The following is a 15000-nucleotide window of genomic DNA, read 5'->3' as shown; positions in this document are numbered from 1 at the left end:
GACTCAAAAATTAAAATCATTAGGCTAATGTTTTTAAGTTGGATTGAAAATCTTGTAAATTTCAAAATGACAGTGGTAATGGTTCTTGTAAAAAATGAAGAATCTCTGGGCAAGATAAATATTCGATTCCCCTAAAAGAGAAAAAGAAAGAGCCATCAAAGGTTTATAAGACAACCCATGTCGGTGCTCCTTTAAAGAAACACAAGAATTAGGAGAGGGCAGAGATAAAATTGTTCACTGCCACTCTGGTACGCTGTGGCTTCACAACACAAAGATACTGTACTTTGCCCCACTTAGTGGGATACCTAATATTATAAACACGGGAGGAGCCTAAGTTCATTAACCATGTTGCTTGTCCCCAGACAAATAACTTCATCCAATGCACAGTGGGTCCAGGCACCAAACGTCACAAGTGCAAATAATCCTTGGAGAGTTTGTCTTTTTTATCTCTTTGTCAATGGAGTCTTCATCCTACTAAAAGAATGTCAACACCTGACCGTCTAGGTAAACATTTATATAATTTTTCACGTTGTTATTGTAAGATAGTTTTGTGCTGGTATGTAGATTTCGTTGGCATGCAGGTTACATATTTATGCTAAGTAGTTAATATTTAAGGAGTTTGTCCGTTAGGAGTTGTCACTTCGACGGCATCTCCGCTTTTGATCAGTTCATTTCGGAAATTTTGTTTTTAGTTTATTTTCGTGCTATGTCTAATCCACCGCCGGAATCTGCATCATTCCAACCTCAACAGATAGATTTTTCTAATTCCGAGACGATCTCGCTGATTTCTTTCCTTCTTGATTCGAAGTTGTAGAAAACATTTGGCGATTTCAAGCGCTCCTTGGACGAACGCGAGGTGGAAACTCGGCGAGAACTAAACAAATTGAAAACAGACTCTAAGGCAGCTAGTTCACTTCAATTTAAAGGTATCAGAATCCAGTTTGAGTTTAATACACAGCTCCTTGACTGCCTTGATCTGGCTATCTCTAATCTGTCCGAGGGAAACCTGCTGGCTGTTCAAGAACAACTCCAAAAGGCCAAGTCTGACCTTGAGAAACGCATTAAGTTGATCCGCTTTGCTGATAAAAGTCCCGCTGGCTGGGCTGCAGTTGAAGAATATGAGTCCGACGAACTCGCTGAAAATTCGGAAGACGAGAAGAAACTTCGGGCAGCTGAGCGTCGTGCGTTTACCAAGATTAAGCAGAAGTCTTCCGGCAAATCTCGTGTTTCAAGGTTCTCAAATGCTGCTAAATTCCGAGATTTTCAGGCTGTACAAGTCCCTGGATCTTCGACTTCTGCTGTTACGTCTTTTCCATTTTCTGCTCACCGCTCTTATTTTCATCAGTCCTTTCGTGCCGCCCGACAGGTCCAGCCTTCTGACATCTGCTTTAACTGCAATCAGCGAGGACACTGGTCTAACTCGCCAGACTGTCCTTTGTTCTACAAAACAAGAGCTAGTCTCCCCAGCACTGCCGCCAGTTCAACGTCTACAAAGTCAACCACCGTCTGATTTGGCAAATGTTCTTGCACGATTGGGTCCAGATAAGTACTCTGACTTTGACTTTGACTTGGATCATATTTCTCTTGATTCTTACTTTGCAGAATATTTTGAAGGCTCTAGTCAAGTTATTGTTAAGGGTAGGCTTAAAGCTAATATTTCCTTTTGGCAAAGCATTGGTGCCTCTAAGTTTATTTTAGATACCTTAAGTTTTGGTTATAAGATTCCCTTTTCACGGGAACCTACAATTGTTTTTCTTAATAATAATCGCTCAGCTTTGGGTGAGAGTGATTTTGTAGAATCCGCTATTCAGGAGTTACTTAGGGTTGGCTCTATTGTTTCGTGTACTCACCCGCCTGACGTGGTTAACCCATTGTCTGTTTCTGTACAGTCAAGTGGTAAGAAGAGGCTTATATTGGATCTTAGGCATGTTAATTTCTTTGTGAATAAGTCCAAAATTAAGTTTGAGGATGCTCAGTCTATGCTAAATTTTTTGATCGGCGAGTCTCTTTCTAATTTGTGGGCTTATTCTTTCGATATTAAGTCTGGGTATCATCATGTTGAAATTTACCCCACACATCAAAGATTTCTCGGTTTTTCGTGGGTTTTCAATGGGGTTCGGAAATATTTTAAGTTTGTCGTCCTGCCCTTTGGTCTTTCTACGGGCCCTTATATTTTCACCAAAGTTATGCGTCCCCTCGTCAAGCATTGGCGTTCTCAGGCCCTCCGCATTGTAGTTTATTTAGATGACGGTCTGGGAGTATGTGGTACGAAGGATACTTGCCTTCGACAATCTTAGTTGGTGCATTCTGATTTAATTAGCTCGGGGTTCGTCCCAAATAAGGATAAGTGTATGTGGATCCCTAGTCAGTTGCTTCGCTGGCTTGGTTTTCACTGGGATTATGCTCGGGGCTTGTTGTCTATTCCTGAAGATAAGATATCAGTTCTGCTTGCGTCCATAGGGGAGGTTTTTAGTTCTCGTGTAGTAACTGTCAGGATGCTGGCTCAGGTTACCGGGCGTATCATTTCCTGTATGCTTGTTTTTGGCCATATTTGCAAGATTATGACGAAAGCATTGCATTCTGTTATTGTAGATAGAGCATCTTGGAATGCCGGGGTTTTTCTTACTGATGAAGCTATTTCTGAGTTAAATTATTGGTGTGCCAATGCTCGGGCACTTAATTCTAGACCTTTTGTCTATCCAGTTAATGTTCCTCATCACATTGTCTATTCCGACGCTAGTGACGTTGCTTGCGCTTCTTACATTTATGTTGAGGTCGACGGGTTTCTTGTTGCCCACAAGAATTTTGATGATCTTGAAATGAAGCAAAGCTCCACTTGGAGGGAATTGAAGTCTGTTAGTTTTGCGTTGAGAAGTTTTGCTCCCATTTTGCATAATTCCTCTGTTAAGCTTTATACTGATAATAAAGCTGTAGCGTTCATTACAGATTCCGGGAGTAATAAGCCACATTTAAATACTATTGCTAAGGATATTTTCTGTTTGTCTTCTGCTCATGGTATTAGGTTGTCAGTGGAATGGATTCCTCGTACGCTTAATCAGAAAGCTGATTATTACAGTAAGATCGTTGATTTTGACGACTGGTGTGTTTCCAACGATTATTTTCGTGCAATAGATTCTCGATGGGGTCCTTTCACTGAAGATTGTTTTGCTAGTTATGCAAATACCAAGTTGCCTAGGTTCTATTCGCGCTTTTACAGTCCCAACACTTTGGGAGTAGATGCTCTTAGTCATAGCTGGCAAGGTGAGAACTGTTGGTTGGTCCCTCCTGTTTGCCTTGTCACTCAAGTTATTGAGCATGTCAAATTATGTAAGTGCGTAGGCGCCCTTGTGGTCCCTTATTGGCCGTCTGCCATTTTTTGGCCATCCATCATTAATGAAGGTCGTTCTTTCCGTAGTTATATTGTTGACTTCCTTTACGTTGCTGAAGGGAAGCGAGTTTTTGTTCACGGCGTTAATAAGAATTGTATTTTTGGTTCTGATAATTTTAGTTCGTCTGTCCTTTTCTTGCGTATTAATGGCGCCAATTAAATCTAAGCAATTATATTGTATTTTTTGTGATTTTCATCTGTTGGAATTAAACTGTTTGCCACTTGGCTTTGTGTGTTTTATTTGTTTCGCCACTGGGCTTTTGCACACTTAATTTACTCTGGATGTATTAATGGGGCTAAATAAATCTAAGCAATTAGATTGTATTTTTTGTTTTATCAGCTATTGGAATTTAAGTGTTTGCCACTTGGCTTTGTGTGTTTATTTGTTTTGCCACTGGGTTTTTGCACATTTGATTTACTCTGGACGCCGCTAGTAGTAGCCCGTGTTAGACTAAAAATTCTTGTTTTATTTTTGTTTCTTCCTGCACAAGGTGATATTGCTTTTGCGCAGATTAGTTCCACCCTACAGAATCCTGAACTCCGAAGACTTGCCAGTTCTCTTCCGGCTCGTGCATTGCAGTCCAAGGCTCCACGCACCATTGATCAGTATTCCAGGTCTTTTCAGAAATTCAGAGTCTGGGCATCTTGCTTCCCCGAGATCACGGCTTTGCCTACAAGGCCGTTAGACGTCGCTCTTTACCTAGAGCATCTTATTCGAGGTGATACAAGCTCTTCCGTACTTCAGTCTGCATCTTGTGGTATTTCGTGGGCTAATAAGCTCTATGGTTTTCCCGATCCTTGTCAAGATCCTCTGGTGAAGAACATTTTTGAGGCTGGTATTCGGTTTTCAGCTAAACCAGTAGTTAAAAAGGAGCCAATTACTCCTGAGATGATTTCGTCAATTTGTTTAAAGTATGCCTCGCCATCTGCTAACCTGTCTAGTCTCCGAATTGCAGCTTTATTTGTCACTGCTTATTGTGCATTTTTACGCTTTGACGAGCTAGCTAAGTTGCGCTGTTGTGATGTAAATTTCCAAAATTCGGATTATGTTAAGATTACTATTGCCAGTAGTAAGACTGACGTATATAGGGATGGTTCTTCAGTTCTTTTGGCTAGGACGGGTACTGTCACTTGTCCTTATACGATACTTTCTCGTTATTTTCATCTCGCTTGTTTGAATTGTAATTCTAGTGACTTTGTATTTCGCAATCTTGTTTATCATAAGTCCACTCTTAGTTATTCTCTAGGTTCACGACCTATATCCTATTCTAGGGCTAGGGAGCTTTTGCTTAATTCTTTAGTTGAACTAGGTTTTCCTAAGTCTAGTTATGGTTTACATAGCTTAAGATCAGGTGGCGCCTCCGCCGCTGCAAACGCTGGCATCAGCGATCGTTTGTTTAAACGACATGGTCGTTGGAAATCGGATCGTGCCAAGGACGGCTATGTTAAAGATAACATCAATTCTCTTCTTTCAGTTTCTCGTTCCTTAGGTCTATAGTTCTCTTTAAATTGTGCTTTATCTTGGAAATGGGGCAATTTATGTCTGATCAATAAACGAGATGCCCCCTCCTATGACTGGTGTTTTCTTCCTTATACTAAGTTATAAATTATTTTGTTTTCGTTTCACTGCAGAGTGATTAGATAACAAAGGCTAATTCTCTTTTTAAGCAAAGAATTGTAGTAAACAAGATATGAAATTTATAACTTTTCATTGTGGTATTCTCCACTGTCGCATAGTCTACCAGGCAGCCATTATAAGAAGTCATCAGACAACAGTCCACTCGTGGTGCTGTGTTTAAGCCAGTAATAATGGCTGTGAGGGAGACTACACTGTCAGTCACGAGTAGGTGGAATCAGGATTCATAACGAAAATTGTAACCATTTTTCGAGGACTTTTTTTTAAGGACCAAATTTTACTTTTAAACTATATATGGACTGATATGGCACAGAATTTTGAAGATAGTCTTTCCAAGGATTGTCTAACAAGGAAGAAACCCACACAGGTAACAACAAGAAAACTCTTTATGTGGCACGTTGGTGGGGTGCTAAAGTCCGTTCAAAAGGTTTGATTCCGGCTCTTCCACCACATTCAAGCTGCATGGAAATAATTATTGAAGGACTTCTCAAGGAAAAATTGAGTTTAAGGATTTAGCTGTTGCTGGAAACTGATGATGAATTCTACCTCGTCATCAGTCCGAGTCACTACGGGTTACATGAGAAGCATGCGCATGCTTATCAGGTCAGTGCATGATTTGCTATTGGTGCAGCTGCAAACGCGGTATACAGCTCCTGCTGGAATAATTTCCTCACAATATTATCTTGGTCTTTCGTCGGGATAATCCTCGCATTTACACTATTAATTGTAAATATCGTGGTTTTTTAAACACTCGATTTTACGATTCAGTCAGATGATATTGCGAACGCGCATTTCCAGTCTTAGAACAATTCGTAATGGCTTCCACCTCCGCTATGAATACCGGGCCTAAAGGTGGTTAAGTGGAAAAGAATACAGACCCACCGGGTTAACTTTCAGTAAAGCGTTCGATTGTGTTAACCATGAAATGCTATCCAATAAGCTAATAATCATCAACAACGAGTTGTTTACAATAGCTTTGAGGGTCAGTGGAGAAAGATTAATAGAGGGACAACACAAGGAAGTGTTAGTGCACGTGGCCCATATTTATTTAACATCTTTATAAACGATTTAGAGCTTGTATTAGGTAACCAACCTGCTCTTTTCAAATATGCCGATGATTCCAGCATTATTGTTCCTATCTGGAGTAACGGCTTATGCCGCACAGATCTAGTGGACGAGTTTTTAACATGGACAAATAATAACAAAATGGTATGTAATCCCGTAAAGTGTAAGGAGCTGGTCTTTCGCAAGAGTAATTGCAATGACAATATCGCCCAAATTCACAACATTCAACAATGTAATGAATTACTACTCTTGGGCGTTACTTTTCAAAGTAATTGTAAAGACAACCTTCACGTTAAATTGAAACTATTGAAGTCCAATGAGTGCCTTTTTATTTTAAGATCGCTAAGAAAAGAAGGGATGTGTCAGGAAGGGGTGGACCGGTTTTTTTAACACAGTACGGTTTACCGAATTTCACGTATGGCCTGTCTGTATATGGGGCGTCTGACTCTGATCTCACTGATATACAATCATTTTTAGACAGAAGTTTTAAAAGAAAACATATATCGGTTAAAATAGACATTCGTAGTATTTTAGAAGAATCGGACTTGAATTTATATAAGTCACGCTATATTAGTCCTTGTCCTATTTTCTGCATATTACCAAAAGAAAAGGAAACAAATTATAACTTAAGGAAAACATCTGTAAAGCGCCCAGCAGTTAATACTGAAAGGTTGAAAAACTCGTATGTAAATAGACCAATTTTTAAATATAGTATTTAGGTTGCTAGATTATTGATGTTATTTTTATTAATATAGCTATAGCTGTAATTTCTTAAATTTGATATATTTGTAACTCGAGATATGTTCTTTTATCACGAGATAATAAAGATTATTATTTATTTATTTTAACCAGTGCCTACAGGGCAACAACTGAAAAGCTCGCTGCAAAAAATCGATCAGACCATGGCCTGTATGGTGACCTTTTGTGGCGCATATGGGACATCCTAATTTCCCGCTCAAATTAATCAGCAAATTTTATTATATTTCACGGTTATTCAAAAAAAAAAAACTTTCAGTTGTCACTTATCAACATTGCCCAAAATCGATTTCCGATAAAAGTGGGTCGAAAAAAACGCTGATCTCTCTCCAAAGTCTTTGGTTTTTTTTTTTGGACGTCGAATAAGTTTCCGCCATACATTTTCTTGCAATGTTTGCCCTCTGGCGACCCCCAGAACCCTTTGCGTATAAAGCGTGGATCCGACTACCGGGCAACTCGTTCATTGGGACCGTCTCTTAAAGAAGACAGCCAAATTCTTATGGCTTGTACAAGTTTCGATAACTTGTTTAGAGGACAAGACGGTGTCATGTACCAAAATTCGTATCAGGGCGAAGGAAATCTGGTAACGGCCGACATCTATTCGCTGCTAATACCCACCAGGGAGGAAGAAATTCAACAGGTCAGTTGCAATGCATGAATGATTTAGTCGACTTACACATTTTTTAATTGATATTATAATAGCGTGCATTTTTGATGTGAGCTTTTAGGTAAACACTAATGACGAGTTCGAGCTTTTTGATACCCTCGGATAGTACATAAAACAATCAGACAACCTTTTAGTTTTTTAGCGTTATGTTACCGCTGATAAATAGCAAGTGGAGGAAAACATTGACAACTTCTCGGAAATTTGTTAACTTACTTTGAGCAAGAAATACAATTGAGGATCATTAGTTCGAGAGACATTGTACGAATGGCTTATTTTCCTCAGAAGATCAAAATGATGGTTTGTTCTTCAAACTCCCTGTAAAAAGTTGTTCTCTCATTTCATCAGTATCTCAGTGAATTAACCTTTTCGCGATATAATGCCGAGCACTATTGCTCTAACGAGTTTGTGATCCCTGAAGGAGATGTACGACGATTAGCAGTTTAACTGCAAAGGACGACAGGAATCCTTTAAAATTCTTCAGTTTTAACAACTACATACCTTTCCGACAAAAGCCATTGCTCCTCGATATCAATCAGCCGGTTACTCAGTTGTGGCATTTTACTTGGCGAAGGTATGGGATTAAAACCAGAAAAACCGTCAAGGTAACTCTTATTTCTCTAACAGATCCTTCGTGAGATGGATAGCTGTCTGAGTTCATCTTCTCCTGCAACGTCACCGGTCGAAACCTCGTCGCATCTTCCCCAAAACAAACTTCTAGACATGACCCTAGGAAAGAAAAACTGCCGCTTTCCAGAGACAGGAATAACGATGGGAACAGGTACTGTTGCACAGTCGGCGTCTATTCCAGCTCTAAATCTAAGACACCAGTGGCCACAGGTAACTATGCTTGCAACAACGCCGTCTTCTGTCCACACAACATTGAACGATGATGCAGCATACCGATGTAATCTCAGTACACATGCACAAACAGTCCAACCTGTTTCCGATAACAAAGAACTGGAACTACATCATGCCTTTCTCTGTGATTTCCCTGGCTGTAAAAAGCGTTGTTACACCAAAAGCTCTCATCTCGGAACTGACAGGTGGATTTATACGGGTAAAAAAACCTTTCCTGTGTCCTTGGGAAAACTGTGGGTGGTGTTTCCGACGTTCAGATGAACTCAAGCGCCACTATCGAAGACATACTGGAGAAAAGCCGTGCGCATGTCCTCTTTGTGGAAGATCTTTTAGTCGTTCAGATCACCGATCTTCGCATATAAAAAAAATACACCCATTAATGTAGAGAACCCGTGTAGCGTTTGCCGCAATTTCTCGTAACACGCTTAGTGGTGTGATACATTTGTCCGGCGGAGTCGACATTTTTGTGCAGCAATACCTAAATCAATCCGTGCGCACGTTCCTATTTTTCCAATTAACATCAAGTACTTGGTAGACGTGATATAACAAATTTGTACTTTTATTTATATTTCGGACCAACTTCTTTAATTTTAACAACCCGATAAGTGAGTTAAACTGTACATAGCATATGCATCTATATCAGTGGTATATATAATACACGAGCGTTCTTTTAAAGAAGAAAAAATATTCATGTCGATTTTTGCGTCCACGCGTTGGTTGGCATGCAAGGATCTTTGTCAATGATGCTAATTTGGCGTAAGGAGCCGGTTAAATAAAGTTATCATTCCTCCAATGATATTACCTGTTTACATTTTCTATTCTCTACAGTTATTTTACCTTTGTTTAATCGAGGAGATTTATTTTTTCAGTTAAAGCTGACCAAAACAACAAATGACAGTACCAAATCTGATATCTAGCAGGGCTGCAAGAGTTCGGCCGGTGTATCTCATGTTTGTCACCGCTGCTTGTGTGTTGTTCCTTCAAAAGCTGAGATGACGAAAGTAAAAAAAAAAGGACTATATTTATAGTGTCTATCTCAAACAGTGAAAGAACGCCCCCGTGCTTTTAGCATTCTACTTAAAAGCATTGTATAACCATCACGCATCATACAAATTAACTCCCAGGAATTTGCAAGTGCTATGTATTCCCATGCAATCCACCTGAGCATTAGCCTGAGCCTTAAAAGTGGAAACTCTTTGTTAGATAGTTTACATAGAAATATGCAGTACTTCAACTTGCACTCTGACAGTTAAGTCTATTGGAATGCATCCTTTTCAATGAACGTATCCCTCCTTCCCACAGTGTATTATATAAATTAGTCATGATGAACATTTTTTTGTTGGGAAGATTTTGCACTATTACATCGCCGGATCTGGGTCAGTAAAATAATAGCAAATACTACATAAAAGAATCAAAGCATGTTGACTGATAACTCAAATAGCCTCCTCCGTGTCACTCTTTCATTTCGCTTGAAATACGAGAGCCAAAACAATACTCTACAACTTCAATTTTCAGTGAACATATTTGTTCATTGATCACATTACACACTTCATTTTTATCACCGGAAACTTAATCCCTCTGTAAGCACTCGAGCCCTAACCCCGGGGGGGGGGGGAACTCCCATATGAAACAGACGGGGATGCTCGTCGGAAATTTTGAATTTAACCCCTAAAGGAGACCAATCTAGGCGTGGCTTAAGCACATTTTGACCCATAAAAGAGACCGTTTAAAGACACAAAAATACGACACGCAATGAGTTTTAATGATAAAAAGGCATAATCATCGAATGCTTTTATCTAAAAAGAAAATTTAAAAGGAAATTTGACTTCTGTTTCTCTTCGCGTAATTCTGTGTTACTTCGCGGAACCCTAAACGAGAGCTTGGTGGCGTAAAATATTGGCGCTTTGCCCGGAACACCCTAAGCGAGACCAAAATCCAAAAGTTACACCCCTAAGCGAGACGACGAGCATCCCCGTCTGTTTCATATGTGAGAACAACTAAGAAGAAGAAAGAAACATATTGCTTTGTTTCTTCTGCTGCTCGATTCTTATAAAAAACCGTTCTGTCGGTTATATTTCACTTGTGCCACAGATCCCATAACCGGGAGAATCGCATTAAACTTGAATCAGAGTCTTTCTAAGTTAAATGTCGTGGTGAAATTAATTAAAGTTCCGTATGGGAAGGGTAATAAAATTGACGATATGTGTGGGCTTAAATTTCAAGTCCTGCCACAAGTTCTGCCAGTTAGGGACGTTAGGCAGCTTGATTACGCACAAGGGACAAAATGAGCAAAGAAATGTTGATATTATATGCTTGATTGAATGCAAGTGGTTAGTTCTTTCCAGGAATACTCAGCGTTTCAAAAAGTTGAAGTCGTTGCAACGAATTGGTCCGTGCACAAGTTGCACCTGATCGGACCCTATTGTTACATAACGCTCTTACCAGTGGTTTTTTTCCACTCACGATTCTTCAGAAAACGCCACTATTTTAAAACATTGAAACCTGAATTTGCGTATTACAAGGAATGAGCTGAGTGCCAAGTCACGTACAAATGCAAAGAAGTTCCTTTTGTTATTTACAGTTTTCACATTGTTTAACTCCGTTCGTGAATATGTTTCGCAATCGATACCTCCGTGTTTGAGTCTGAAACAAGACGCTTCCTTGAGCGTTTACTCGAACTACCATATGGCGAAGAAGTAGGGTGATACATTTTGGAAGAGGTAGTTTTTTAATTTGGCAAGTACGGAACAAAACAAGTACCGGTGAACATCGTTCAACAATTGTACTGGTGAACAATTGCAAATAAATTCATCCTGGGGAAAGGACCCCCCTTTTAGACCGGGTCCATGGACTTGACCCCTATTTTTTCTTAGTTAATTTTTTTGGTTTGCGTTTTTGCTGAAAAGTGTCCGAAAGCATGTTAATGAGCTTTTTAACCTTAGTAAAGACTATTTCGGCTAATTTGCTTCACTTTTCTTTCACACTAATAAACAATAACTTGAACTTTAAATAAAATGTTATGCGCTCCAGGGAAGAATGGAAGTAGGCGGTGAACAGACGCCCACTCTCCGAATTTACCGTTAGTTATCTTGTTTCGGAATAATTTGCAAACATTAATGAGCGATCTACGGTGACCAAATCATATTTCTTTGGAGCTAAATTTTCAAAACGGTGATAAATGAGGCAAATTCCAAAAGTGCATCGAAGAGCGTCTCTGATAGATTTAAGACTCGTTGTCTTTATAGGATAGAAGCACTCTTTGAAGGAAAGGATGCCTTTGCAAGTCTTCCAACCGGGTACGGCTCTGATCTTCAGAGCAGCCCCGATGGTTGCCAATGAGCTGTTTATATTTTCCCCAGGGCAACACGCTTTGTACATTGCTCTTGAGAATGGCTAGGCTGGTCCGAGCAAGGCATTGAGATTATATTGACTGGTAAGGGATAGCCGGGGACGTTTTCAAGTGAGCAATCTTTTGAATCGTGCCATATTCACCTCGTAAAGATTCGTCAGGAGCGCGAGTTCGTCTCTTCAGCGCTGACAAACAAATGAATGTAGAATCGATTTCCACTTTACACTCAATAGATAACAATTCCGCTCGTACTTTAAAAGAAAAACCTCTTTGACCATCAAAAAGATTTTTATTCGAATTTTTCACCATGCACAAAGTACTCATCGTCAAATCTCTCACTGTGTTGATGGGGAGAAATAAAATGAAAGCCAATCAAAACTCGTTGTTTCAATGATGTAATGATCGAGGGGTAATAACCAATCAAATCATTTTCCATACATTCCAGGAAAAATCACGCGGTATTTAATCACGATTATCAACGGCCCGGGTAAATCACAGACGCTCCTCTCAGATTTTTTTTCGGAGAGTGGGCAGCTGTGCACAGGCTAGAATGGATGGGGCCATCTGGATTTTACTTAACCCATGAATGGGATCAAAGACACCAACCCACATCATTTTCCATTGTGAAAATCTATTTAATTTATGAAATATGGTTTCATAATCAATCAATCTGATCAAGAAAGTATAATGAAATGAAATTATCCTTGTAAAATAGCTTACTACATCATACATTTATTCAATTTATTATACTGGTAATCTTATAATGAACAAATTAATCTTTTTTTAAATATAAATTTATCTATCTTAACTTCATGGACATAAAATTGATTAGCTTTTTTCCAGAACAGGACAGAACGTTTTTATATATTATTCTAGAAAGAGCTTACACTTACTAGGGTTGTACCTGCCTTAGCTTAAAGAATGTTTAGGATTCTTTCTGTATTTCTGTTCCTTTTTTTTTAGTTTTACAAATTAGTGTAAGCCCTAATAAAGTTCATCTGATGTATCCATGAACAATATATATAAACATTAACATATTAATAATAAAATACCAGTGATAAATGAACAGACATTATTATTGTTCTCTTTGGGTAATGTAATCATTGTTAGTAATGACAAAATGAAACAATTTGAAACTGATAACTAATCTAAACATTGTCACAAAGTGAACTCATCCCCTTCGTCACGAAATCGTCCTTTCTGAGGTTAAAAAGCTCATTAACATGCTTTGGGGTCCATACCGGTCCAAAAGGGGGTTCTATGTTTTGTCCTTTCAACAGGTGACACAGCTAATTAGGAATAGTATGTTTTGGAACAGGTTGTTGGCATGGAAATAACCAGGGCCTTATGTCTATTTTTTAGCATGTAACGTGACATCAGATAAACTGGTTTCAAGTGAAAGCAGCCGGTGAGGCAAAGGCGGGTGAAACACTAGTGTAGCAACACAGAAACCATGTGAAAACCTATTCTTGTAATTAAGTCTTAATACCGGTATCCAGCTGCAAAGGTTCCAGATTAACATAGCGCTGCTGGAAGTTCTGTACTGGCAATTTCGTCATGCGGTCAACAGGCAAGATAAGAGTAAATATGTCATTCATAACATTCCAGAAGGCTGAATCCAGAAGTTTTCCCTTTTTAGCTGCATCGCATTGCGTCATTTGCCTTGTCGTGGAAGGTGGGCTTTGAATCAGCAAACGAAATAAAATGAGTCACATTGAAGCCCCAACTGACATAGAACCCATCATTTGGTTGCTCCACTGCAGGTTATAAATTCGGATTTTCATCGAATCTCCTCCTTCGCGGCTGTGTTTAATTTATTTGTCATTGTTTTGTCACAGAGGGAGGTCAAATGTATTGCTCAAAGGGGTGTAGTAGATTGCTTTTTGACCAATGAAATCACCGCCTCGTGATTCTATTGTCCATTTGCTGCACAGAAAACTAAATTCTGCCCAGATTATAACTCGGATACCTTTCAGGTATTCCGAGTACAAAAACTAATTTCTATTTCGGGAACCAATCGGAGCCTCCGAACATTACCCGAACTTTCTTGGCCTTCTAGAATCATCTACGTGCCTGAAAAACTGCGGAACAGAACATTAAATCAATCGCGATCTTTCTTGTTCATTTATTGTTTAGCTGTGGCCTTAGATTCAAACGTCTTTAAGTTTTTACTTAAAAAGATAATTGTGTCCGACATGACGTAACTAGATAAGGGTGAAAGGAAAGCCGCTCTTGTAACTTAGGCCCGTTTTAAACGTCGCATTTTACATGTGCTGACAGTCTAATGCAAATGAGCGAAAACAATAGATTTTTCTCATTTGCATTAGATTCGGCACATGTGACGTTTAAAGGCCCGTTTTAAACGTCGTTGAGCACACTTGATAACTTGGCCTTTTCTTGTTGCAGCGTGACTCTTAATAGCCTCGGAGAGCATTTGAGGGGCTAACGAATGCGGGGAATCCCGAACCATCGAGTTTGGATTCGAGTTCGAGTTTGAGTTCGAGTTGGAATTCGAGTTGGACATCGAGTTGGACTTCGAGTTGCGCTTCGAGTTGGAGTTCGAGTTAAAGTTGACTATAAAAATAAACTCCCCTCCCCCCAAAAAGAAATAGAGGGGTAGGGTAGGGTAGGTCCCGCAAAACCAGAGCCCGCCGAGATACTTACATTTTTCGAAGGACCGCTTGTGCTTATGGGAGGGCACAAACCAACGATAGTATGACAAGGAATATTTTTCCTTGAAATGTAAATGCTAACCATGATCCATGATGCTAACCAACGATCTCTCATGAAGAGAAAGGATTTGAATCAAAGCAGTGTCCATTTCTGTTAAGAAAGTGCAAGTGGCACATAAAGATACCTTGCATCTCAACTTTGGCCTAGCATTGTAAGGAAATATTTTGAGGCTTAGTTGCCCTAGTTCTTCAGTACGGTCCTAGGCCCCGTAATCGATACGGAACGACCAAAGCCTGCAAATAACGTGTTCATTTTTTTTTTCTCTACAGTATTAAATTGAAGGCAACTTTTGTGTTTAAATTTTAACAGGCCCTTTACAGCTAGACCATCACGTGACCTACTTTTCATAAAATTGTGGGCTATAAATTAAAGAATGCCGGAAATGGAAAAAGCATGTCAAAAATATCAAAATGGCCCCAAGTTTGGGCACCTGGCATTAAAGAATGACTTTTATGACGGTTTGAATATTTAAAAAAATGAGAAGATGTGTATTGAAAAAGTTGTTGAAGAGAAAGACCTTGCTCTCCAGCAACATTTTCCATAGAAAT

At 39.3% G+C, this 15000-nt stretch overlaps 1 protein-coding gene and 1 pseudogene across 1 annotated transcript in view; both read left to right on the top strand.

The window, feature by feature from the left end:
* The window catches only part of LOC137971181 (uncharacterized), a 15083-nt gene extending 12778 nt beyond the window's left edge, over positions 1-2305 (top strand). Inside the window, exons 2-3 of the mRNA XM_068817943.1 lie at positions 363-504; positions 809-2305. Coding sequence (XP_068674044.1) covers positions 1119-2297 — 1179 coding nt within the window. The 5' untranslated portion in view covers positions 363-504; positions 809-1118 and the 3' untranslated portion in view covers positions 2298-2305. The remainder of the gene's footprint in view (positions 1-362; positions 505-808) is intronic.
* A 5749-nt stretch (positions 2306-8054) lies between these two features.
* LOC137971193 (Krueppel-like factor 5) lies at positions 8055-9067 on the top strand (annotated as a pseudogene).
* Positions 9068-15000: the final 5933 nt, after the last annotated feature.

Source organism: Montipora foliosa, chromosome 9 (assembly GCF_036669935.1).
Source record: "Montipora foliosa isolate CH-2021 chromosome 9, ASM3666993v2, whole genome shotgun sequence".
In the NCBI taxonomy this organism is placed as follows: Eukaryota; Metazoa; Cnidaria; class Anthozoa; order Scleractinia; family Acroporidae; genus Montipora; species Montipora foliosa.
The sequence above is the reverse complement of the archived record's forward strand: the minus strand, read 5'-3'. Positions and strand labels throughout refer to the sequence as shown.